This window comes from Leptodactylus fuscus, chromosome 5, assembly GCF_031893055.1.
Source record: "Leptodactylus fuscus isolate aLepFus1 chromosome 5, aLepFus1.hap2, whole genome shotgun sequence".
Taxonomy (NCBI): domain Eukaryota; kingdom Metazoa; phylum Chordata; class Amphibia; order Anura; family Leptodactylidae; genus Leptodactylus; species Leptodactylus fuscus.
The window spans coordinates 212,678,089-212,704,743 of NC_134269.1; the positions used below are offsets into that span (position 1 = coordinate 212,678,089).

At 49.2% G+C, this 26,655-nt stretch overlaps 1 protein-coding gene across 1 annotated transcript; it reads right to left on the reverse strand.

The window, feature by feature from the left end:
• NUP205 (nucleoporin 205) lies at positions 1–26,409 on the reverse strand. Its single transcript, XM_075275282.1, has 43 exons — positions 26,337–26,409; positions 24,742–24,884; positions 24,108–24,279; positions 23,626–23,770; positions 21,909–22,068; positions 21,572–21,800; positions 21,253–21,417; positions 20,954–21,129; positions 20,562–20,678; positions 20,326–20,463; positions 19,743–19,893; positions 19,437–19,636; positions 16,614–16,796; positions 16,467–16,517; positions 16,074–16,283; positions 15,821–15,920; positions 15,410–15,547; positions 14,806–14,995; positions 14,530–14,650; positions 12,890–12,971; positions 12,631–12,795; positions 12,404–12,528; positions 11,910–12,024; positions 11,250–11,399; positions 10,106–10,180; positions 9,840–9,997; positions 9,619–9,699; positions 9,338–9,529; positions 8,957–9,227; positions 8,766–8,864; positions 7,691–7,839; positions 7,408–7,599; positions 6,606–6,727; positions 5,994–6,132; positions 5,646–5,772; positions 5,371–5,447; positions 4,462–4,590; positions 4,220–4,349; positions 3,164–3,330; positions 2,250–2,373; positions 1,805–1,930; positions 1,450–1,520; positions 1–200 (listed from the first exon to the last, which is right to left on the reverse strand). Exons 1-43 carry the CDS (start codon positions 26,362–26,364, stop codon positions 48–50), a joined length of 6,036 nt encoding a protein of 2,011 aa, XP_075131383.1. The 5' UTR covers positions 26,365–26,409; the 3' UTR covers positions 1–47.
• Between the last annotated feature and the right edge of the window lie 246 nt (positions 26,410–26,655).

Consider the following 26,655-nt stretch of genomic DNA (forward strand, 5'->3'; position numbering starts at 1 on the left):
ATTGGAAAAAAGTCCATTCATAATTTAGAAGGTTTGTAATGTCTGGCTCAGGCTCTGGAGACTCGCAGGAGACCTCGTATCCTCCGCAGCAGGGCCTGGATGAAGCTGTGCCGAGACCGCACCTTACAGTACATGCTCTCTATATCCAGCAGTCTCTTCTGCAGAGACTCTCCAAACAGGTTCGCGCCTTCCCTCTGAAGCTGTAGAGGAAGAAATAACCAAGTGTTAGGTGCCCAAATCTTGTCTGATATCCCCTATACACGTGTGAGTGACCTCTCAAGGTTCAGCTGTTTGTGCTGCAGAGCTTGCGCTCTTCCCAACAGGTTACCTGCTTGTATGGACACTGATGCTGCTGCGATCACATGGCTTCTAGTAGGACCCCTGTACACAGGAGGAGGAGGAGGTCTCCCGCTACTTTAAGCCTGAACTAACAGTTTGCAGGGTCCACTTGGGAGGGATCACAGCCATAGCCCCCCCCTCCCGTACTCTTTTGGGTTATGTCAGGCTAATATATGGATCTAGGTTTCTCTTAGCAGGGAGAAAGTAAAGGGCTGCAGTAATTCCCATTTACATCTATGGACAGGACACGTGTCCAATCTTCAAGTCCAGATTAGATACCGGACTATTTCAGGCCAGGAGAGGCTGATGGGGTAGGAAAGTATCTGCCCCCCACTCCAAGCACTTCTCTACGTCCCATCACACCTTTAAAGGGATTCTACCATTAAAACCTCTTTTTTGTGTGTGCTTTAGACATCGGAATAGCCTTTAGAAAGGCTATTTGTCTCTTACCTTTAGACGGGATCTCTTCCGCGCCGTTCCTTAGAAATACCGTTTTTTACTGGTATGTAAATGAGTTCTCTGGCAGCGATGGGGGCGGGCCCACTGCTGCTCGAGAACACAATCCTGTCACGCCTCTATCTTCGGCTGGATCCTCCCCTTCTTTGTCGTCTTCCTCCTGCATCACCTCCGATGCCTGCACAGTTGGCTCTGCCAGTGAGACACCAGTAGAGCCGACTGCGCATTCCGGCCGGCGGCCATTTTTGGCAGGCCGCTCTTGCAGTTCAATGCAGGAGCGGCCTCCCAAAAATGGCCGCCGGCCGGCATTCGCACTCGGCTCTGCTGGTGTCTCACTGGCAGAGCCAACTGCACAGGCGTCGGAGGTGACGCAGGAGGAAGACGACAGAGAAGGGGAATATCCAGCCGAAGATAGAGGCGTTGCAGGATCGTGTTCTCGAGCTGTGGTGGGGACGCCCCCATCGCTGCAAGAAAACTAATCTGCATACCGGTAAAAACCAGTATTTCTAAGGAACGGTGCAGCGGAGATCACATCTAAAGGTAGGAAACGAATAGCCTTCCCAAAGGCTATTCCGACGTGTGATCGCCAAAAAAAGAGGTTTTAATGGTAGAATCCCTTTAATCACAATCGTACAGCTCACAGATCGGTCTCACCATTTCCATGTCCTGTTGGCTCAGTTTATTCGGGTTCCTGAGGTCCGTGTTCCGGTCGCTGTTTAGTGTGTCTGCCGAAAAAAAGCAAATGTCAATATTGTGGACAACCGGACTCCACACTCGTCTACGGCATCAATAAGGTGGCAATACCCGTTAGATTAATACCGCCAAACCAATCAATCCTAAGAGGAGCCGCCGCCTGGAGCCTTACCAGGATATTTGGGGAAAGAAGGATCAGATTCTTAGTACGGTCCAGACCTCCCTATTGCGACACGCATGCTCGGCCAGACCAAGTGTGCACTATGTACGGGGGTGGTCGATATATCTCATGGGTATTGCCAGGTTTAGGATTTACCTTGGAATCTTTTGCTGGTAAAAGTCGCGTTGGAGAATAAGGAGTCCTGGCTGTCACTGGGGGTGCACTGGAGCAAATAATACTCTAGGTGGCGCCACAGGATGAAGAGGCAGGTTTCTATGATATCTATTTAACCACCTGGTTAAGGATAATGAGTAGGTGTATGTATAGGCAGAGATGAGCGGCACAGTCTAAGAGGGGGCACACACAAGTCCAAAATCTCCTAACAGCCCCCATACACTGTCTTATGCCCTGTGTAGGGGGCGGAGCATGATACATTCAAAGAACCGCCCCTGAGGATCTGAGACTAGGTTTATACAATGTATCGGGTTCATTTACAGATCCCATTATGGGACATTAGCTCCTGCCAGCTGGAAGTGGCTGCTAACAGAGAGCAATAGAGAACAATCGATTGTACGAGAGCTTTGGCCCAGCAGAAGGATACAGCAGCAGACGGACAGCAGCTTAGCTCGGCTATTGATGAGTTTCACCAGTCGCCGCCGAGCCAGCAGATACTTCTGGGTGGTGGATATTTTATCTACTCCGACGGGTGTCTCAGACTGGCAGAGCTACAAGAGAAAGAGGTCAGATGGGTTATGGGGCAGGATGGATGGGGCACATACAGATATATGAGGGGTCAGGATGGATGGGGCACATACAGATATATGAGGGGTCAGGATGGATGGGGCACATACAGATATATGAGGGGTCAGGATGGATGGGGCAGATACAGATATATGAGGGGGCAGGATGGATGGGGCACATACAGATATATGAGGGGTCAGGATGGATGGGGCAGATACAGATATATGAGGGGGCACATACAGATATATGAGGGGGCACATACAGATATATGAGGGGGCAGGATGGATGGGGCACATACAGATATATGAGGGGGCAGGATGGATGGGGCAGATACAGATATATGAGGGGGCACATACAGATATATGAGGGGGCACATACAGATATATGAGGGGGCAGGATGGATGGGGCACATACAGATATATGAGGGGGCAGGATGGATGGGGCAGATACAGATATATGAGGGGGCACATACAGATATATGAGGGGGTAGGATGGATGGGGCACATACAGATATATGAGGGGGCAGGATGGATGGGGCACATACAGATATATGAGGGGGCAGGATGGATGGGGCACATACAGATATATGAGGGGGCAGGATGGATGGGGCACATACAGATATATGAGGGGTCAGGATGGATGGGGCACATACAGATATATGAGGGGGCAGGATGGCTGGGGCACATAGGGCAGGATGGCGGGGGCACATACAGATATATGATGGGGCAGATACAGATACATGACTTATGTGTTCGATCAGGGCTCGGCCGTTACCTCTTTGATCTCGTCCGGGGGCAGCTGCTCCACGTTCTGTAATTTGCTGACGCTCTGCCGGTGGATGTCGTAGTAAGTGAAGAAGTCGCCGGAGCATTGCTTCAGCAGAGACAGGACGATCCCCAAACTGGGCAGACGCCAGGAGGGAAACATTGAGGTCTGAGGTTCTGTAGGGGGGGGGGGAAGCACAAAAAGTCAAGGGGTTCTCTGGGACTTGGATATTGATGGCTTGTACTTAGGATTGGCCATTGATCAGTTCAGAGGGGTCTGACTTTCGGCACCATCACTACATCCCTTCATGGTTTACCAGGCATACCGCCATGTTATTAGTACTGGCCGCACCCTTTAACGGGACTGAGCTGCAGCACCAGGCACAGCCATGACCGAATACAGCAGCAATATGCTTGGTAAATATTAAGGGGCTGTACCAAGTTATAACGTTACCCCCTACTGATTGTCTAGGGGATAAGTTTGGGGGCAGGCTGACTGCTAGAAATCCCACCAATCCCGAGAATGGGGACGCTTTGCTCCTAAGACAGCGCCATTTCTTTCCACAGGCTGCAATTGGTACTGCATTGACATGAATGGACGTAATCTGTAATACCCGACAGAGCCTGTGGACAAGTGTGGCGCTGTTCTAAGCTGTCCAAGAAGAATTGGCAAAGGATGCCAACGATCTATCCACAGGGCAGGTCATCGGTATCAGGTTGGTGGGGGGTCCAACACCCGGACCCCGCATCGATCAACGGATTCAGTTGCTGGAATCCATATACAAGGTATATGAATAACCCCTGCAATTTCACCAGCTTTCCTGCACACTGTATACAGCTGTATATGTTTCACTACTGTTGTCTAAGGACCTGTTCTGTCATCATCACAGGTCCTTAAGCAACTACATAATGCAGCAGCATAGAAATTAGGCTTGAGACCAGAATGGAATGGTTAAAATGGATCCAGTAGGGGGCGCTGCCTCGGCTCCGGACAGGTTAGCACCATCTTGGACAACCCCTTTCATAATGTCACTGTCTGGTCTGACTATATTAACCCACCACGTACCTATTCTGGAGGCGTCTCTGCTGCTGCTGCTCTCCGTCAGACTAGGGGTGAAGAGGCAGACCATCTGCTGGAGGTTGGGGGAGTTCTGTAACATCAGCGTATGGCAGTACTCCATCACATTGGAACAGATCTACCGGGGTGGAAAAAAAAACAACATGGAGGAGAATGATCAAAACCTGCGCCACTTGAGAAATCTGTGTCTGGGCTTGATAATGGGCCGAGCTCCCGGCCGTCTGACTCACCTGCTGCATGGCCAGCTCCATGTCGTCCTTCTTGCTCACCCCATCCACGTGGGAGCCGTCATCCTGCAGACTGAGCTGCCGCAGTTTGTCTGAACCCCCAAAGCGGTTTAATAAAGCCAAGCAGAGGCGCTGAAAAGCAAGATGGACGTGTCAGTCACACGGGAGCGGGAAATACTGGAGCTTTACGACCCCAATAAAATGGAAGGAAAAAAAAATTCAATTTTATACTTGCGTTGGTTGTAAATGTAAAAAAAAAAAAAAATGTTTCCACTATTGGCCACTAGATGGAGCATCATCTGTGTCAATGAATATAGCCCATAAGGACCTCTGATGATGTCATCACGGGTCCTTAAGCAATAGCAATAACACATATACACTTCTATGCACAGGACAGGGAATAAATGTCACATAGCTAATACGGGTGCCACCGTGATGAGGAGAAAGGGGGTATCCAAAGTCCCCAATGCCTCTCCCAAACCACTGCTACAGAGCTGTCCCCACAATGGGCCGTCATTGGAGCAATGGTCAAGCAACCACACTGGGGCTCCATTCTAAAGGAGGAGGCACAGGGAACTTTGGGTCTGCCATTCCCCTCGTTGGGGGTCCTGGTGTCCTTAATAGCACAACCCCTTTAATACACATCGCTCAGATAACTGCACCAACCAGAACAGCTTAATGAATTATTGCCTAAGGACCTTGAGGTTGTTGTCAAAGGACCTTTAGCAGCTCAAAAATCAACCGCGCACTACGTACTGATCTGACACATGCCCCAATCCTGCAGCGGCCACTACAGGAGAAAAGTGGTATGACATGGTGACCGCTCTCTCTTCCAACTCCCCCATACACACACATATTAGGCTCAGCCGAGAGTGCATGTGCCATGGAAGATGGGGGAACCCTCTGCTTTACCTGGAATCGGCCAACATGTCCGTGCAGTTCGATGGTGGGACCCTCGTTCAGGACAGAAGCCAGATCATTGACAACCGCTGCACGAGGAGAAGAGGGAGAGATTAGGATTCCCATAAAAGTGGTTACAGCAGCAGGCAGGACAAGACGGACCTCAAATCTGGAGACACGTGCAAGCCCCAAAGGTGAGGCCTGAATCTAATGGACATACAGCGGATACACCATAAATATCTACCCCCATTATTTAGGATGACGGAAGGTCCAGACTGACACGTTACCTGGCAGCGCAGCCTTACTGATGATGCCTGTAAGTAGCGCCAGCTCCTGGAGAGAGCCAAGACTGCCCTCTTTACTCCTGAGAATGGCGTGGATGGTATCCGAATGTGCGATCAGGAACTGTAAGACCTGGTGGGGACGTCAGAAAGTCGTTATAACGTGTGGCATAGGCACAGACAGCTCTGGGGCGCCCCCGCCTGGCAGGAGTATGCGGAGCCCCTCACTGGTCACACTCTGCCTGGACATGGCTGCCGAATGCAACCTTACCTGAGGACTCGGGGGTCTCCCCCACCCCCCCTTAATATCTGATGTCCTGGCTTTTTGCAGCCTGTACATGACTGAACACTCACCTGTCCGGCCACCTGCAGATGTTGTGCTGTGCTGGAGGTGAGGATGACTTGGCAGAGCTGTAGAGCGGGGAGCAGGATCTGTCTGTACCTCTCTAGGGGTGCCGGGATGAATACTGGGGTGTCTCTCATGCCGTACAGTCTGAATGCAAAGCAGAAAAGCGAGATGTAACTTATAATAGGGTGAACGTAACCAACTGTCCGATACATTTCTGATCCCAATCCCTAATTCTGTCTGTATGGAACCGCCACTAGAGGGAGCCTCCTGTATACTGATTTATTAAAGGGGGTGCCCGACCCCATTTGCACAGGTATAGGAGTACCGCCGCTTCTGCTGATCTGTAGAGGTTCGACCCAGACCGCGCAATGACGACCAATCCTGTGGACAGCCTGCAGTGAGCTCCCTCTAGTGGTCAGGGCTGTATTACTGATCTCAGTATGAACAGGTGACTCAGGGCTCCTTGGGTTAAATCATTTCCGAACCTTTCTTCCATAGGCTTCAGGTACAAGTCCTAAATCACCCCTCCCCCCCCCCCCCCCCATAGCACAGGAATACCCTGAGATACTCCACAAATTCCTCAGTAACCAACACCACGTGTTACTCTCTGCCATTACCCGTGCTGGTCGGTGTCCGGTCGCATGTCATATACTTGGCACTGTGCTAGTTTGACGATGACCCCCGTCCGCAGCAGCTCCAGGGCTCCTTGCTGGCTTTTCGCCACACGGGTCAGGAACGCCTGCAGAGAGGAAACGGTTAATACTAAGACGTGAGAGAAACAGTAGAACGAATGGAACAGATCTGGTAAAGGGTTAATACGGAGAAAGACGTGTAAGGAGCTGGTTTCTTAAAGGGGTTGTCCAGGTTGATGGTTTTTATGGGAGGCAGACGCTGACTTGTGGACCCATCGGCAGCTCAGCGCCCTCTGACTAGGAGCTGAGCAGTAGTACCGGCACCTGCCACTATACAAAGGATGGCGCTTTCTGCTTATGGCCCTATGCATAGAACAGACAGCGGAAACTGTCAGTCCCCCACTGATCAGGATAGGCTATAAAAACCTTAACCCTGGACATTCCCTTTAAGATACAGGTTGATTATTAATGGTATGAAGAGACTAAGGACCTGCCCTTCGGATAGCTCATTGATATCTGAGGGGTGGGGATCCAACACCCGGCCATCATGTTCAATCAATCACATGGTCTGATCACTGCTCAGTCCCGTATAAGTGAATAGGGCTGAGCTGCAATACCAAGATCCGCCACTAGGCAACGTATGGCGCTGTGCTCGATCAATGGTCAAGAGGTCACAGTGGTGAAGAGGTCGCATTGAACCCCACCCCCAAATCTTCAAATGATGACCCACGTTAAGGATTGATAGATCCCTTTAAGACAAGACCCTGGTTTGCTGCCTTATTCCTACCATTTTGGACTCGTAGATGTAGAGAGCCTTGAGCAGCGGCGGCTGAGGATTGAGCAGGCTCTGTAAGATGGCGTCATCCTGTGCCAGGCTGTCCACCAGCGCCTGCAGGTACCCGCTGTTACACAGATACGCCAGCCACTGCTGCTGCTTGTCCACGCAGACGATCCGATCCAGCAGGGCGAGCGCCAACATCTGGAAAACAGATAACATATAATAATAAGAATACCGCCATCTGCTGCAAAACCGCCAACACTGGACACCTGGCTGATCAGTCTCTACTTACTCGCCCAATTTCACGCCCGTCGCAGGAGTCTCTGCAGATCACCTCCATCAGGGCCGCCCCGTAGCTCTCAAATATGGCCAGGTTGTCCCTCTGGAGCTTACTGAATACATCTTCCGGGGCCGTCAGTCTCTCCCACATGGTCTTAGTAGCTGAGACGGTAAGAAACGTTGCAGTGTATATTACGGTATGTATTATATCCGCTTAAAGGGATAGGCAAGAACCGTCTGATCAGCAGGGGTCTGACCACCGGGGCTCCCACAAGAATGGGGGCCCCTTCCCTCATCTGAATGGAGCGCTAAGAGCTGGAGATATCCACCACTGTGCTCAGCCATAAAAGTAAATGCGGCTGCGCATGCGCGACAAACTCACTGCGTTTATACGTTCCTGCAATCCTGCATTTGGATCCCCTCCAATTGATAGGTATTAACCTTAAATCAATGTAACATCCCTTTAAGGAAACATCCACAAGGAATAATTCTGCTGTGGGTTGTGCCCCAAATCTGCGCAGGCGTAAATGAAGGGGGTTAACCGCAGGGATCTGAGATTTTCCCCATCCCGGCCGTTGCGACAGGACAAGAAATACTCCTTAAGCATGCAGCCACTTAGTAAAATAAGTTACCTGTTGCCACCACTAGGAGGCCATATGTCTTCCTCCCCAACTCTCAGTCATGTGATCGACTCTGCTCTACCCCTGCTACTCAGACATAGAGTAGGGCAGGGTCACGTGACTAAGAAAAGCAAAACTGCAGCAGGGGAGGCGGAAGAACAAGACTTCTGACTCCCTGATAGTCAAGTGCAATCCCTTTAAGTAAGAGTGTCGTAAAACAGTCTTAAAATTGGAGGGGTCTGGTTTTTCCCTCCCCAAAAACAGCGCCAACTCTCGTCCTTAGGCCGTGTCTGGTATTGCAGAGTGAATTAAACTGCAATACAAGACACAGCCACTAGGTAAGAGTGGCGCCGTTACTGGGAAAGCAAAGCAATTTTGTATTCTAAACCCCGACAAAGAAACGGCACCGCATAGATTTTAAGTATTTACCCCTTCTCCACACCCCGTGACCATACAACCTGCACCTACCTGCCTCAAGCGTGTCCGGTTCATCCGGTCTCTGTGCAATCTGCAGGTAGTAGAGCAGCGCCCCGTAGAGATGAGCCCGCACCCGCTGCAGCCCGCCACCTGCGGAAAAAAAAGGAGATTGACAATGGCGCCACCTGGTGCCGGACCGATGACAACAGTACTAGGGTATGTAGGTAAGATGAAGGCCTGACCTGTCTTAAGAATAAACTCCAGCAGTTTCCGCAGGATCATATGGAGCGAGGAGTCTCCGATGGAGGCGAATCCGGCAGACAAGGTGTCAGTACCCGGAGGAGCCGCGAAGGAGCCATCCAGCATCAGCACGTACTGCGACTGATTGACCCCCAGAGCGCTCATCGGCTGCTTCTGCTCCGTGCGTATACACTGGCTCAGGTGCACGGTCAGTGTAAACACGGCCCCCGCCACCACTGGCATCAGGTCCTTAGTCGCCTCGTCGTCCAGAATCTGAAAGCAGTGGTAGATATTGCATTATACAAGCAGACCAACACAGATCAGAAACATATCCGAATAATATAAGGCCACGTCGTTCTCGGACATCCCGTAGGTTACATTACCTTGTCGTGCAGGTCCTGCAGTAGATCCCTGATGATCAGCTGTCTTTGCTCTCCCGGGATCAGATCTTGAGGGCAGGCGGTCAGGATGATCTCCACCAGTTGCCTCCAGGACTCCAGCGCGTGACGTTTGGCGTGAAGACACTGGAACATCTTGTTTCTTTCTACCGCGTACTGCAGGATGGTGTTTATTTCCTGAAGAGACGCGACATAAGGTCATCTTATAGAAGACGGACATGAAAGGGTTAAAAATAAAATTTATTGGACGGTACGAGTGACCTTACCTCCAATAGTAGCGGCCTCTGTCCGATGGCAGCCATCCCCTGAAGGGCATTGACCTCTGCGACCAGAACTCGATGGAGGAGCTGAGAAGACAGACAGGAGACAGTCAGTATATACTCTCTCTATATTCGCTCCCTATATACTCTCTCTATATACTCTCCCTATATACGCTCCCTATATACTCTCCATAGACTCACACTCCTCATGTATAGCATTCACTCACTCGGATGTTGCAGACCGTCTGGCCGTTACGGTCCTTGTGCTCGCAGTTCGTGATGACTTGTTCTATTTGGATGCGGTCGAAGAAATCCAGCTGGAGCGGCTCCGGGATCTCCTGAGTGAAGTTAATGGAGTCCAAGATGCTCAAGATTTTTCTGCGAACTATTAAAAGAAGAGGAGTTTGAGAGGAAACACTGAGACCCAGAGAAATGGCCGTAACAAAGAAGTAACGAACCAGAGAACAGGACGAGGGACAGAATTCTACGTTACCTTTAGAGGATGTGTCAAAGTGAAGAAATGTATTCACACTACGGCTGTCGTCCTCCATACCGGACTCACCATCAGCTACAGGGGGGAGAGAAAGAGCTCAGAAACAGCACTGGTACATAATACACCTGTAATATACTCCAGAGCTGCGCTCACTATTCTGCTGGTACAGTCACTGTGTACATACATTACATTACTTATCCTGTATTATACTCCAGAGCTGCGCTCACTATTCTGCTGGTACAGTCACTGTGTACATACATTACATTGCTTATCCTGTATTATACTCCAGAGCTGCACTCACTATTCTGCTGGTACAGTCACTGTGTACATACATTACATTACTTATCCTGTATTATACTCCAGAGCTGCGCTCACTATTCTGCTGGTGCAGTCACTGTGTACATACATTACATTACTTATCCTGTATTATACTCCAGAGCTGCGCTCACTATTCTGCTGGTGCAGTCACTGTGCACATACATTACATTACTTATCCTGTATTATACTCCAGAGCTGCGCTCACTATTCTGCTGGTACAGTCACTGTGTACATACATTACATTGCTTATCCTGTATTATACTCCAGAGCTGCGCTCACTATTCTGCTGGTACAGTCACTGTGTACATACATTACATTACTTATCCTGTATTATACTCCAGAGCTGCACTCACTATTCTGCTGGTGCAGTCACTGTGTACATACATTACATTACTTATCCTGTATTATACTCCAGAGCTGCACTCACTATTCTGCTGGTGCAGTCACTGTGTACATACATTACATTACTTATCCTGTATTATACTCCAGAGCTTCGCTCACTATTCTGCTGGTACAGTCACTGTGTACTTACATTACATTACTTATCCTGTATTATACTCCAGAGCTGCGCTCACTATTCTGCTGGTGCAGTCACTGTGTACATACATTACATTACTTATCCTGTATTATACTCCAGAGCTGCACTCACTATTCTGCTGGTACAGTCACTGTGTACTTACATTACATTACTTATCCTGTATTATACCCCAGAGCTGCGCTCACTATTCTGCTGGTGCAGTCACTGTGTACATACATTACATTACTTATCCTGTATTATACCCCAGAGCTGTATTTACATGCCTCAGAGCTGTAATCACCCCCTCACCTATATATGGACGGACCGGCACGTCATCTAGCAGGAGGCTGAGCAGTCTTTGTGTATGGGAGCGCTGGCGGTTCAGGGATGTAATGCGCAGTTCTATAGACACCGTCTTCATCAGCCACGACATCTGATTGAGGGCAGAGATCTCATTGGCTACAATAGAAGAAGGGAATTGTATGATGACTGTTCCATTAATTAGACAGAGGACAGAGCGGTCCACCCCTTACAGATTGAGCAGTTTCCTAAGAGTTAAATATTGGCGACCTATACGTAAAATAGTTAATCAATATCCGATTGGTGGAACCAACATCCAGGACTGACACTGATCAGCTACTCAAAGCGGCAGCATCACTTCGATCAACACTGCTTTCACTTCAGAAACCAGTGATGTCACGTTCATGGGTCACATGGTACAGCAGCAGCTCAAATCCATTCAAGTGAATGGGGCTGAGATGCAATACCGAGCACAGCCACTATAGTATGTACGGCGCTGTGCTTGGCATTCAGTGCAGAGGTTACAGTGCTCACCCCAATGTTGCAGCCTCATTAAGCAGCTGATCTACAGGGGTGCTGGGTGTCAGACCCCCACCATTCAGATACTGATGACCTCTACTAAACAAAGGTCTTCAATATTTCGGAACGTGGAGCTACAAGAGGATTTACCTTTGACGGAGAAGGGCAGGTGATGCAGCTGGGTGACCAGGAAATCCTGACTAGTCCGGAGGTATCGCATGGTAGGGCCGGAGGTGTCTGCGCAGGCGCAGAGCTGGTGGATGACCTGAAGAGGAAGAAAACCAGGGTCAGCTCAAGAATTAAAGGGGTTTCAGGCCTGCAGTTGCTTTTTTTGGACCTATCCACAGCACGGTCACCAGTATTCAATCATTTGGGATCCGAAACCGGGATCCTGTACAGATCAGCTGATCTGGTAGCGGATGCTACTATAGGGCAGGAATCAGCTACGGTCCTATTCAAGTAATAGACAACCACCGTCACCACTATGGACTGGATGGGGCCGAAGCTGCAACAATTATTGTTGCTGGATAAGCTGATCAGTGTAGGGGCTGGATATAGGACCGCCACCGACCAAAATTTTTTTTAATTAAAAAAAAAAAAAAGTTGCATATATTATTAAGGTTGGTATATATGGTGAGACCTACCTGATAGCAGAGCTCAGCGAGGTGCGGACACTCCACAACGGCCACCGGCCCCATCCTGCCATCCGTTCCACTCTTAAGGATATCTAAGATTGAATGTAGACAGGTCCGGGGGAAACCTAAGACTCCTAAAATGAAAGAAGACAATGCACTTTATTAGAGGTGACCCTTCATGGGGTCAGGGCCTGCACACGAGGTCCGGAGCCCTGATATACCGTTGTATCCTGTACCTGAGTCTTGCAGGTTGGTCGTACTGACGGGTTTCTTCAGTTCGAACCCCAGCAGATACAAGGCCAGGTTGGGCGGTTTCATCTCCAGGGAGGTGATCAGTAAGTTGAGGATGTGGATTTTGGTCTCGTGGTGGACCGTCGCCAGTTTCCTCTCTTCCACGATTTCTATAGCAATAAATGACGTTATAGTATCGGTAGGTGACAGATCACAGCACATAGGATGGCGGGTGTATATATATATCCCTGCAGATGAGCGCACCTTCCAGGGGGTTCCGCACCTCCTCCGAGTCCTCGCTGTCCAGGCACTCCACAAAGCCGGCCATTAGTTTCTGACTCACTTTCTACCAGGAGGAAGAAGAACAAAGACGGGACCAGTCAGCGAGCGAGTCCTACATAAGGCTTCTTACTATTCTTGTAGAGATCTTAAAGGGATCCTATCATTATCATCGCATTTTTTTTTCCGATCACACGTAGGAATAGCCTTAAGAAAGTCTATTCTTCTCCTACCTTTAGAAGTCTTCTCCACGCCGCCGTTCCGTAGAAATCCCGATTTTCACCGGTATGCAAATGAGTTATCTCACAGCACTGGGGGCGGGCCCCAGCACTCAAACAGCACTGGGGGCGTCCCCAATGCTGTGAGAGAACTCTCCATCTTCTTCAGGAACGGCCTCTTCTTCCGGTGCAGGTGGTTAAACTTCTAGTCCTCAGGCAGAGCCGACTGCGCATGCCCACAAGCCACAAGAACATGGCCGCTTACTTACTGTGTAAGTGGCCATTTTCTTGTGGCTGCGGGCATGCACAGTCGCCTCTGCCTGAGGCCCAGAGGTTTGACCGCCTGCGCCGGAAGAAGACGCGTGAACAGGATGTTCCTGAAGAAGATGGAGGCGTTGCTGAAGATTACTCTCACAGCATTGGTGACGCCCCCAGTGCTGTTTGAGTGCTGAGGCCCGCCCCCAGTGCTGTGAGAGAACTCATTTGCATACCAATGAAAACCGGGATTTCTACCGAACGGCGGAGCGGAGAAGACATCTAAAGGTAGGAGAAGAATAACCTTTCTTAAGGCTATTCATACGTGTGAACAAGAATGTGATTTTAAAGAGGACCTTTCACCATATCTGGGCACAGGCAGTGTTATATACTGCCAGAAAGCTGACAGTGCGCTGAATTCAGCGCACTGTCGGCTTTCCCGATCCGTGCCCGGTGTAAAGCGCTATCGGTCCCGGTACCGTAGCGCTTTACAGTCAGAAGGGCGTTTCTGACCATTAGCCAGAGACGTCCTTCTGCCTCGCGGCGCCTATCGCGCTGTGCTGTGGAGCCGGGAGGAACGCCCCCTCCCGCTCCTGATAATGCTAGTCTACGGACAAGCTGTGTGAGCAGAGGGAGGGGGCGTTCCTCCCCGCTCCACAGCACAGCGCGATAGGCGCCGCGAGGCAGAAGGACGTCTCTGGCTAATGGTCAGAAACGCCCTTCTGACCATAGAAGAGCTACGGTACCGGGCCATAAGCTCTTCACACCGGGCACAGATCGGGAAAGCCGACAGTGCGCTGAATTCAGCGCACTGTCAGCTTTCTGGCAGTATATAGAACTGCCTGTGCCCAAAAGTGGTGAAAGGTCCTCTTTAAGGATAGAATCCCTTTAAGATGTCATCTGCTGTCTTCTCCAGGGCACGGCAATGTAAAGCAGCTCTAAAGGACGTCAAGACACCTTACAGTCTGTGCCATCCCATACATAGGTGATACATCTAATATCAACAATCCCTGTCCATATATCCTATAGGGGCATACAGGCGTCACAAGTGAGTGTGGGGGAGGGACCTGCAGCCATCGTCTGTCGTTCGGAGCCAAAACCGCAAAGATTTCTGAAGTACGGATACAAAGAGAACAATGAAGTTTCCTTTACCGGGTCCTGGGTGAAATCTCCCACCAGCTTGGCCTGGATGTTGGCGTTGCTGGAAATGCTGCACAAGATCTTGGAGCTCTCGAAGGCCAGCTCTGGATTGCTGCTGCCGTGATAGAGATACCTGCACAACAAGAATAACTTTATTGCTTCCGCTTCTCAAGACGACAACGGTAGACTAAGGCAGCACACACTGTGTTTGCAGGATTCGGTTCGCCACGTGCTCCCCTAAACCTCACATCAAGCACAATGGCTATGTGAGTGGGTGTGAGGACCTACCTGGCGATATTCACTACATGATCGGCCTTCTTGGAGCGGGGGTTGATGCCTTGTAACAACTGCTCCAGAGGGGTGACGATCAGGGACAGGTGACTCTCCCGCAGGAGGTCCTTGAAGAGGTTTTCGTTCTGCAGCGTCAGATTGAGGAGCCTGAAGCAGCACATCACCGCCTTCTCCAAATGCTTCTTACCTGGAGACATAAAACATCGCGCGCCTTGTTATCGTGCGCAGGAACGCTGGACCTCTGAACAAGGAATCCTACTTAAAGGGGTTGTCCTTAAAGGGGTTGTCGCACAAAGTAAACGCAGCAGGACCTTGGATCTGCTCTACATTCAACCATATTGAATATGGGCAGTCGGCGCTACCATTCAGGCCGGAGATAGCTGAAGTGCCGCACTTGGCCATCACTGGTGCTCCCATTCACTTCAATGGGTGCACTGGTCGAATGTGGAGCGGGACAAAGGTCTTGCAGCTTTTAATTTATAAGACAATCCCTTTAAGTACTGTCTCATATCCAACTCCAATATCTGCCCCCATGTCCAGATCTTACAGCCCCAGAGATAATGGAACCTCTATAGGTAATATAGCATATGGGATACGGTACCAGGAAAGGGGGCGTAAGTGTCCAGCTGGGTGACGCCCTCTTCCAGCAAGCTGAGGCACAGCTCCAACATGGGGGACTCGTTCAGCAAGTGATGCATTAAACTGAAGCCGGGCGGCTTGTAAGCGGCTTTCTCCTCTCCTATAAAGAGAAAGGCACATTAAGCAGAAGATCGGCCAATCATCACCTAAAAATAAAGCAAAAATCTTCAGCGATCGTCAGTGATCGCCTCTTGTCATCAGAGAGAGCTGTGCACTTATTACTGCAGTGGCCACTACAGGTAAAAGGAGGTATTACACGCTGGTCATTGAATGGGCCAGCGGGAACCATTGACACGCACTCATCAAATCCAAGACATGAGGCACACGGAGAGGAGCTGCCTCACTATGACCGGCCATTGTAGGAAGTGCTTACCCTGCATCTCCACGTACTGCTCCACAAAGTCATCGGCCTGGGGCTCGTAATCTCTCAAGAGCTTGTAAAAGACTTCGAGGACAGCTTCAGCCACTTCCCACTGAGGGGAGAATAGAAAAGGAAGACAGACGGCGAGGTTACTAGGACTGACCTATATCAAGGGGCTCTCCTGTATTCCCTAATCTAGGACACACCCCTTTAATAGTAGGTGACCACTTGTGTATGGGATGTGTAGTCACGGAGGAAGTCCTACCTTCTCTGCAGCTCTCCTGTACGCTCTGGTGCGGAAACGGAGGAAGACGGTGTCACGGAGGAACTGCAGGTATGGCTCGAATCCGGGGGCTCTTATTCCAATTCCAAGGTTAACGGGGAAATAACTCTCCACCAAAGTACCGATGAGGTTGCAGAAGGCGATGGTGAGCGGATACTCCTCAGCCCGGGACTCAATTTCATTCAGTTCCACCTGATCACAATAAACCAAAATGTCTTAAATCCAATTTCGCTTAGGAGACCTTCTAAGGGCAACAGGCTATCAGATAGGCCCAAGCAATCGTGCCAAAATGAGGACATTCCCTAGCAATGTGCCGTCACCTTACAAGATGGGAACGTCCCCGCACATGACTAGGATCACTATAAATGACAATACCTCAATCCCGGCTGCCTGTCTTTGCCCAGTCGGTCTCACAGTTTGCAAAATCTGCAAAAACAGAATATGAGTAAGCGGAGATCAGCAAATTATCTGTACGAAGAAAAATGGTCTGGAAATCTGATAAACGGACAGTGCTCAACGTACCTGCGTGTGCTCCAGTGACTGCCAGAGGGAAGCCGCTATCTCCGGAGACTTCCCAAAGGCGGTCAGAGTCTTCAGCAGCTCTGCCTTCAGGACAGGAGGAATGCTACACTGCAAGAGCCCGAGCATCACGATAACCGGGGTCCACTGGGCATGTTCACAAAGGGCCAGACGGGCACTCTCACTCTGTGCACAAGGAAACACATACCCTTATATTACTGGAGAATCTAAAGAGAACACCTTTACATTTACTAGAGATCCCCAGAGCTGCGCTCACTATTCTGCTGGTACAGTCACTGTGTACATACATTACATTACTTATCCTGTATTATACTGCAGAGCTGCACTCACTATTCTGCTGGTACAGTCACTGTGTACATACATTACATTACTTATCCTGTATTATACTCCAGAGCTGCACTCACTATTCTGCTGGTACAGTCACTGTGTACATACATTACATTACTTATCCTGTATTATACACCAGAGCTGCGCTCACTATTCTGCTGGTGCAATCACTGTGTACATACATACATTACTTATCCTGTATTATACTCCAGAGCTGCGCTCACTATTCTGCTGGTGCAGTCACTGTGTACATACATTACATTACTTATCCTGTATTATACTCCAGAGCTGCGCTCACTATTCTGCTGGTACAGTCATTGTGTACATACATTACATTACTTATCCTGAATTATACACCAGAGCTGCGCTCACTATTCTGCTGGTACAGTCACTGTGTACATACATTACATTACTTATCCTGTATTATACTCCAGAGCTGCGCTCACTATTCTGCTGGTACAGTCACTGTGTACATACATTACATTACTTATCCTGTATTATACTCCAGAGCTGCGCTCACTATTCTGCTGGTACAGTCACTGTGTACATACATTACATTACTTATCCTGTATTATACTCCAGAGCTGCGCTCACTATTCTTCTGGTGCAGTCACTGTGTACATACATTACATTACTTATCCTGTATTATACTCCAGAGCTGCGCTCACTATTCTGCTGGTGCAGTCACTGTGTACATACATTACATTACTTATCCTGCATTATACTCCAGAGCTGCGCTCACTATTCTTCTGGTGCAGTCACTGTGTACATACATTACTTATCCTGTATTATACTCCAGAGCTGCGCTCACTATTCTGCTGGTACAGTCACTGTGTACATACATTACATTACTTATCCTGTAATATACTCCAGAGCTGCGCTCACTATTCTGCTGGTACAGTTACTGTGTACATACATTACATTACTTATTCTGTATTATACTCCAGAGCTGCGCTCACTATTCTGCTGGTACAGTCACTGTGTACATACATTACATTACTTATCCTGTATTATACTCCAGAGCTGCGCTCACTATTCTGCTGGTGCAGTCACTGTGTACATACATTACATTACTTATCCTGTATTGTACTCCAGAGCTGCGCTCACTATTCTGCTGGTGCAGTCACTGTGTACATACATTACTTATCCTGTATTATACTCCAGAGCTGCGCTCACTATTCTGCTGGTACAGTCACTGTGTACATACATTACATTACTTATCCTGTATTATACTCCAGAGCTGCGCTCACTATTCTGCTGGTACAGTCACTGTGTACATTATACATTACATTACTTATCCTGTATTATACTCCAGAGCTGCGCTCACTATTCTGCTGGTACAGTCACTGTGTACATACATTACATTACTTATCCTGTATTATACTCCAGAGCTGCGCTCACTATTCTGCTGGTACAGTTACTGTGTACATACATTACATTACTTATTCTGTATTATACTCCAGAGCTGCGCTCACTATTCTGCTGGTGCAGTCACTGTGTACATACATTACATTACTTATCCTGTATTATACTCCAGAGCTGCGCTCACTATTCTGCTGGTGCAGTCACTGTGTACATACATTACATTACTTATCCTGTATTATACTCCAGAGCTGCGCTCACTATTCTGCTGGTGCAGTCACTGTGTACATGCATTACATTACTTATCCTGTATTATACTCCAGAGCTGCGCTCACTATTCTGCTGGTGCAGTCACTGTGTACATACATTACATTACTTATCCTGTATTATACTCCAGAGCTGCGCTCACTATTCTGCTGGTACAGTCACTGTGTACATACATTACATTACTTATCCTGTATTATACTCCAGAGCTGCGCTCACTATTCTGCTGGTACAGTCACTGTGTACATTATACATTACATTACTTATCCTGTATTATACTCCAGAGCTGCGCTCACTATTCTGCTGGTACAGTCACTGTGTACATACATTACATTACTTATCCTGTATTATACTCCAGAGCTGCGCTCACTATTCTGCTGGTACAGTTACTGTGTACATACATTACATTACTTATTCTGTATTATACTCCAGAGCTGCGCTCACTATTCTGCTGGTGCAGTCACTGTGTACATACATTACATTACTTATCCTGTATTATACTCCAGAGCTGCGCTCACTATTCTGCTGGTGCAGTCACTGTGTACATACATTACATTACTTATCCTGTATTATACTCCAGAGCTGCGCTCACTATTCTGCTGGTGCAGTCACTGTGTACATGCATTACATTACTTATCCTGTATTATACTCCAGAGCTGCGCTCACTATTCTGCTGGTGCAGTCACTGTGTACATACATTACATTACTTATCCTGTATTATACTCCAGAGCTGCGCTCACTATTCTGCTGGTACAGTCACTGTGTACATACATTACATTACTTATCCTGTATTATACTCCAGAGCTGCGCTCACTATTCTGCTGGTACATACATACCACTATGCCAACGTACCCATTCAATGACTGTGGTGGTGAGCTGCAGGAATGCCATAAGTCCGTCCATCTCGCGCTGGGTGATGCCCCTCAATGGCGGGTGCCGCTGGTGGATGATGTCGGCGCTCGGTATGGCCCTCCGTAAATGTTCGTGGTACAGCATCAGAGAGTGGAAGAAGTGGTCCCAGGACACGGGGCTGCCGGCCTGCAGGTTCTCTGCTGTAAGTAATACATGTAAGACCTGGTGATGTCACAGTATAGGAGTCCTCCGCTCTGAGTAATACAGGGGTGCCCCCAAATAATGGATAGCATGCGGATTACTCACCTTGGCTGCTGCCATTGGCTTTGAGGAAGCTGAAGCAGTAATGGGCGCACTGAGGGCCGGTGGCGAGACCCCGCAGCATCTTCAGATATGGAATATACAGAGTGGGGGGCAGCAGGTCGCTCATCTGCCTCACAAACTTTGATAGCAAAACCTGTAAAAGAGGGGAAAAACAAGTTCGGATTATTCTGTATTAGTACTGCAGGATTTTTGGCCATTTTTATGATTTTTTTTTTCAAATTACAGAAAAAATATTTGATATTTAACATGATTTGCCACCAGAGGGAGCATCGTCCATAGGAGAATTAGGATGCAAGTCACCCCTATCTCCTAGGTTGGTACATCCCCCCCCCCCCCGACCTATATAGTCTATGGACAATCCGGAACTGTTTAAGGACCTCTAATGATGTCATCAAAGGTCCTTTAGCCATTAGATCTCATCTGTGTACTGTGTGGTGCAATGATGACACAGAGGATGCCCCCTCTAGTGGTCACTAGTGGAAAATATTTAAAAAATTTTGTATACATTTCCTTAAATTAATTTATGTTTGTTAACACCCTTCCTATAAGGGTCCCGTATACTTACCTGGCGCTGAGGAGGTCTCTGGTGAGCAACTCCAAGGTAGGAGCCCATCAAGGTGGTGTTCTGCAGGGGTTCAGTCGGGCACCAAAACTCAAGCGCCAGCTCCAGATGGAACGGGTCTTTCTTGTAGAGTTCGCTGATCTGTCAAAACCAAGAACGAGTGAGTGTAAAAGCTAAAAACAGTGCGGCGCCACCTACAGGAACCTTATAGGTACAACTGATGGGAAGTATCTCCTTACCAGCAGCATGACGTGCTCTAGGTCTCGGCGTAGCGAGGCGGGGGGCTCATTACCCATTTGCAGGCTCATGTGGATCAAACGGGCGTCCTCCTCCGCTCGGTTCCTCAGTTGCTTGACCTAAGAGGACACAAGTCACTACCAAGGCGTGGCGCTCACGTTCTGTTGTCTCGGACGTTCAGATCCGTGAGGGTCCGAATCCTAGGATGCTACAGATCAGCCATTAGAAGGAGCAGTGCCGCCCCCCTGAGTGCTGCTTTGGCTTCATAGGCCATGTGATGTCACATTCATTGCTCACATAGCCTGGCAGTTTGGCACAGGCCCATTCGAGTGAATGGGACTGAGCTGCTGCCGTAAGGAACGGCTGATTGGTGGAGGTCCCGGGCGTCACCTACCTTCATAGGCATCCTAGTCAGGAAATCGGTAACCAGGGTGTGAATCCTACGGATGAAGAATTCCTCCTGGGAGAAGACGTCAGCGGCCACCACGGCGTCGGTGAGGAAGAGGAAGGCGTTACCTCCGATGGCCATCTCCGCCATGGCCTCGTCTGCCTCTGTGAATTCTGCTAATGCTGAGACACAGAAGAAGAGTTAGGCCTTAGACTGAACGTACAGGCCACGGGGGCCAGATGGGGGGTCCGATGCTCAGCCACGCTGACCTGCACACTTGGATGTAAGGAATAATGGCGTCCTACCTGTGACCTCAGTGAGCTGAGAGACGCCTCTGAGTGCCAGCGCCCAGGCCAGGCGTACGGTAGCCTGCAGACCGGACAGTTTCCAGGGCTGGGTATCCTGAAGCCTCTGATGAATGGCTGCCACGTACTGTCTCTCGGTCAGAAGAGGAGTCTGCTGCATCAACTCTGGGACACAAGACAGGAAAAGATCCAGTGAGCTATTCACGTACTGTCTCCCTTTCTCCAAATCCGCATCTCTAATTGGAGTGCCGGCTGCCACCACTAGGGGGAGCTCACTGCGGCTCAAAAATTAAGAGCTATCTGCAATAAGTCGACCTACCGTCCCTGTCCTCTGTCCCCTGCTCCAAGAAGCCGACATCAAAGCAGTAGAGCAGGGCCATGAGGAGGTAGAGGTTAACGCTGTCCAAGGTACCGTCCGCTTCCACCGAGACTTTCTCCAGGTAGCCAATCAGAAGCAGCGTATCGTCCTTGTTCAGCGGCTTCTGACAGGCCCAGGAGAAGACACTATCGGCAAGGGACTGGCGGCTTTCCTTTATGAGATCTGCCACCTGTGAGAGGAAACAACAAAATTCCTTATGAGGTGATCGATTTGTGGGGGGAGGCTCCTGCTGCAGCCATCGCTCCTATCATGATGCTATCGCCCCCTTGTGGCTCACCTCCTTGCGGTGCTTCTCGTTGCCCAGGCCTCGCTCCTTCTGAAGTTTATCGAATTCGTTGTTCACGTCGATCTGGGACACCAGGGTGAGGATTTTCTGGGTTAGGCCGCTGTCCATCAGGTCGTCGGTGAATCGAGTCGTCATGGACTCCAACTCCGGGCTGTGAAGAAGTAAGTACTCCTGAATGACTAGAAGGCTATCTAATCCGTATACAGGAGCGGTTTGTGCTCCGGAGCTGCTACTCCAACCAATACGGCAGAGATGGGAAGGTAGAGAGGCCGCCATGACAGCCCATACTGGGAGGGGTGACCCGAGGGTGATATAGGGCAGATGGACAGGGTTTACCCCTTTAACCCCTTCCCGACATGCGCCGTAATAGTACGGCGCATGTTGGGTCTGTAATTATGGCGGCCGCCATAGCCGCCGGGTGTCTACAGCTTTAAGCAGTAGACAACCGGCTCTAATGCCTCCGATCGGTCCCCGGACCGATCGGAGGCATTAACCCCACCGGCGCCGCGGTCAAAGGTGCCATTTACCCGGCGGCGCATGGGCGCTGCCATTTTGCTGGTGATCGCCAGCTCCTGGAGCATGCTCTAGGACCGACGTCACGCTGCCAAGACAGCCGGGAGCCTGTACAAGGCTCCCAGGCTTGTCTGCAAATTCTCTCTTTTGCAGGCTGCTCTATGCAGCCTGCAAAAGAAAGGATGCTTTTTTGCAATGCATTAGCATTGTAATGCATTGCATTAGTGATCAGACTCCCTGGGGTTCAACACCCCTAGGGGGTGTAATAAATGCAAAAAATTTTTTTAAAAAAAAGTAAAAAAAAATATAAAAAAATATAAAAAGTATTAAAAGTTCAAATCACCCCCCTTTCCCTAGAACACATATAAAAGTAGTTAAATACTGTGAAACACATACATGTTAGGTATCCCCGCGTCCGAAATCGCCCGCTCTACAAAGCTATAAAAATATTTTTCCTGTTAGGTAAACGCCGTAGCGGGAAAAATAGTCAAAAGTGCTAAACCGACGTTTTTTCACTGTTTTGATTCTGATAAAAATTTGAATAAAAAGTGATCAAAGCAATAACATTTCCCGAAAATGGTAGAACTAAAAAGTACACCCGGCCCCGCAAAAAAAGACGCCCTATACATCCCCGTACACGCACGTATAAAAAAGTTATGGCCGTCGGAATATGGCGACTTTTAGAAAAAAAAATTTTTAACACAGTTTTGGATTTTTTTTTAAGGGGTCAAAATGTAAATAAAACCATATAAATTTGGTATCCCCGGAACCGTACCGAAACACAGAATACAGGGGACAGGTCATTTTGGCTGCACAGTGAACGCCATAAAACCAAAGCCCGTAAGAATGTCGCAGAAATGCATTTTTTCTTCAAATCCACCCCATTCTGAATTTTTTTCCCTGCTTCCCAGTACATTATATAGAATAATTAATGGCGGTATCAGGAAGAAAAATTTGTCCCAGGAAAAATTAAGACCTCATATGGCTCTGGGAGCGGAGAAATAAAAAAGTTATGGGGTTTAGAAGGAGGGGAGTCAAAAACGAAAATCAAAAATCAAAAAATGCCATCGGCAGTAAAGGGTTAAAGGGGTTATGGACACAGGGGAAGAGTCACTTTGCTTGAGGTCCAACTGCTGCAGAACTTGGGACTGTAAGTTTTGGTCCCGGGGTCCGCGTGCGGAGATACAAGCCTTACCTGAGGTCCATGGTGAACGTCTTCCCCTTCCGGGACTGGATGAGGGTACACAAGGAGTTGGCGATACTTCTCTTCCCATCCCAATACAATAGCACAGCGACCAGACCCCGCGTGAGGCCGGGGAAGTGAGGCTGCTGGTGCTCTCCTGTAATAGTAACAGTTACTGGTCACGCCACCTGCATGCAGACACTGGTACTGCAGGCTCACTATAGCACTAATGTACAATATTTGGGTTTTAAAGGGGTATCGCAATCTCATAATCCATTTCGGACCTATCCTTAGATCAGACGTACATGTCTACCCGTGCTCCTGTGACGGCTATTGTTGACGCGATATAGACCTCCAGACGTGCGACCACCAGTCAGCATGGAGAAGTCGGGTGACATGTGCAGGTCCTGGAGGTTGGGGACCTAAATGTCCTGAGATTGTGATATCCCTTTAAGATACATGGGATATATATGAACGTCAGAGGTAGGAAGTACCTGCGAGCAGAAGCTCCACCGCGGCCACCTCCCCGATATTGAAGAGGTCACTGAGGATGAAGGCCTCCTTGATGAGGGCCTCTGGCAGGAGTCGGGTTCCTTGCTGCCCCTTGATGGCGATGCCCTCGGTGCTGGCCTTCTGGATCTTCTCATGTTGCTGGGGGCTCTTAGCCTGCAAGGAAACAATGAATGGGTTAAACTCACTGCAGCTCTATTCACTTCTATGGAGGTTAAAGTCACCCTCTACCCTCAAACAAAAGTTCCTTTAAGTGCCAGAAAAGATGGCTGTCAAAGAAGGTGTCTGGCCCCAAATCGGATCAGTTATGTGATCTTGGGGTCTGGCACCCTGAATCTGCTATTGGATTTGCTGCATCGCTCCTGCACAGCAGCCCCAAACACACCGTACGGGTACCTGGAGCGCCCCTTGTATAACTTGTATAGGACCAATGCAGAATAGGTCACCTGTCCCCTGATCTGTGAGAATTCGGGATGTCAGACCCCAATTGATCACGTACAAATGACTTCTCCTCGCATTGGAAATTTGATTTGGATCCAAGCAACCCCCTTAAACACGGCAGTACCGTGGGGTGGGGGTAACGTGTGCCATAGGGGGTCTCATTACATAACAACATACGGGGTTTTTGAAGAGGGAGATGAAGTCGGGTTTGTGCTTCTTCAGCAGCAGGTCCAGGACATGGACGGCCTCCGGTTGTCTCCTCAGCAGCGCGTTCTCCACGGCGGTCCAGATGTTTTTGTACGGACCCCACAAACTGGCCCCTGAAACACAAGTCAGGCAACACTATCAGCACACAAACTGCATAGCGGACCATAGGATAACGGGTAATTGGCGGGGGGTCCGACCGCTAAGACCTCACTAGTCATAACAGCAGGGGTTATGCTACATTCTGCATAGTGCGCTGGTCCGGCAGGTGGGAACGCGGCGCCATTCACTGCACACAGAGCGCCGGAGACAGCGGAAGTACAACAGGAGTGTCCGACCACCGCTCAATGGGGGGCTCAGCGGTCAGACCCCTACAATATAGACAACAGAGAGGGGACAACCTGGGATGGAAATACTCCGATAATAAAGGCCGGAGTACTCTGCTGTGTGATATATACTGAGCTGCTTATCTGTATAGCACTAATCACAGCAGCCCCCCGACTCTTATTGTCTGGATATTGCATCTTCTATTCTACTAAACCGAGACCCTTAAACACAGGGGGAAAAGTGTACACCGAAATCTGTTTCATTAGTAATTTCTTAGGGGGCGTTCACACTAGCGTCAGTGTCCGACAGGTAGTGTCCGCTCAAAATCTTGCATGGACATTAGGAGCGGACACTAGCTGTGTCCGTGACATTTTTCATTCATTTATATGGCGATCGGGTGCGTTCTTTTGCACTCCGTGCCCTTCCTTCACTGTCCGTTCCTAAAGATGTCCGACTTTTCAAGCAGACAGAAAAACCCGACGTAGGTTTTTTCTGTCCGCTTGAAAAGTCGGACGTCTTTAGGAACGGACAGTGAAGGAAGGGCACGGAGTGCAAAAGAACGCACCCGATCGCCATATAAATGAATGAAAAATGTCACGGACACAGCTAGTGTCCGCTCCTAATGTCCATGCAAGATTTTGAGCGGACACTACCTGTCGGACACTGACGCTAGCGTGAACGCTCCATCACCGACCACACATAACATGTTCTGTACAATCCTGAGTTACATCCTGTATTATACTCCAGAGCTGCGCTCACTATTCTGCTGGTACAGTCACTGTGTACATACATTACTTATCCTGTATTATACTCCAGAGCTGCGCTCACTATTCTGCTGGTACAGTCACTGTGTACATACATTACTTATCCTGTATTATACTCCAGAGCTGCGCTCACTATTCTGCTGGTACAGTCACTGTGTACATACATTACATTACTTATCCTGTATTATACTCCAGAGCTGCGCTCATACTTCTGCAGGTTATTACAGATTAGGGTTTGCCAGTAACAATACACCCTGTCATGCTGGGACCTGTAGTCCCTCAGAGCTCCCTCTCCGCCCTCAGCACATGTTTACAGTCATTGCACCAGCCCCCATGCCATTCCCTTGCACTCAGGGTCTCCGCCACCTCCATATCTCCGGACTCGCCCCCTCCCTGACTGAGCTCTCACCTCACATAACACCTCATTCACATTCACTAACACCACACACGACCCTCGCACATAAGTTTCCATTTTACCTGAATTAACCGCCAACGGCGCTGCCATCTTGGGACTGAACTTCCCAGCCTGCTCCCGCCTGTTCACGTCAGGCTGCCTTCACTTTGGCCTGTCCAAAAAAAAACTCGTAATCCTTCTCAAAACGAAACCGCATCCGCCTCAGTCGCGTCTCACTGTCCGATCAATATCGTATGCACAGAGATATATCGATTTTAATCTCTTATTTCTCCTTCTGTAAGAACCGATCGGAGCGCAAGGTCTTCTGGGAGTTGTAGTTTGCGGTGCAGTTTATGACGTTGACTAAGCAGGTAAGAGAACTACATTTCCCAGCGGCCACCG

Coding starts and splice junctions, on each gene's coding strand:
- NUP205 (XM_075275282.1), bottom strand. CDS start 26,364: ATGGCAGCGCCGTTGGCGGTTAATTCAG. Junction 19,894..20,325: donor AGAGACCTCCTCAGCGCCAG/GTAAGTATACGG, acceptor CCTCTTTTACAG/GTTTTGCTATCAAAGTTTGT. Junction 9,228..9,337: donor TGCAGGACCTGCACGACAAG/GTAATGTAACCT, acceptor CACTGCTTTCAG/ATTCTGGACGACGAGGCGAC.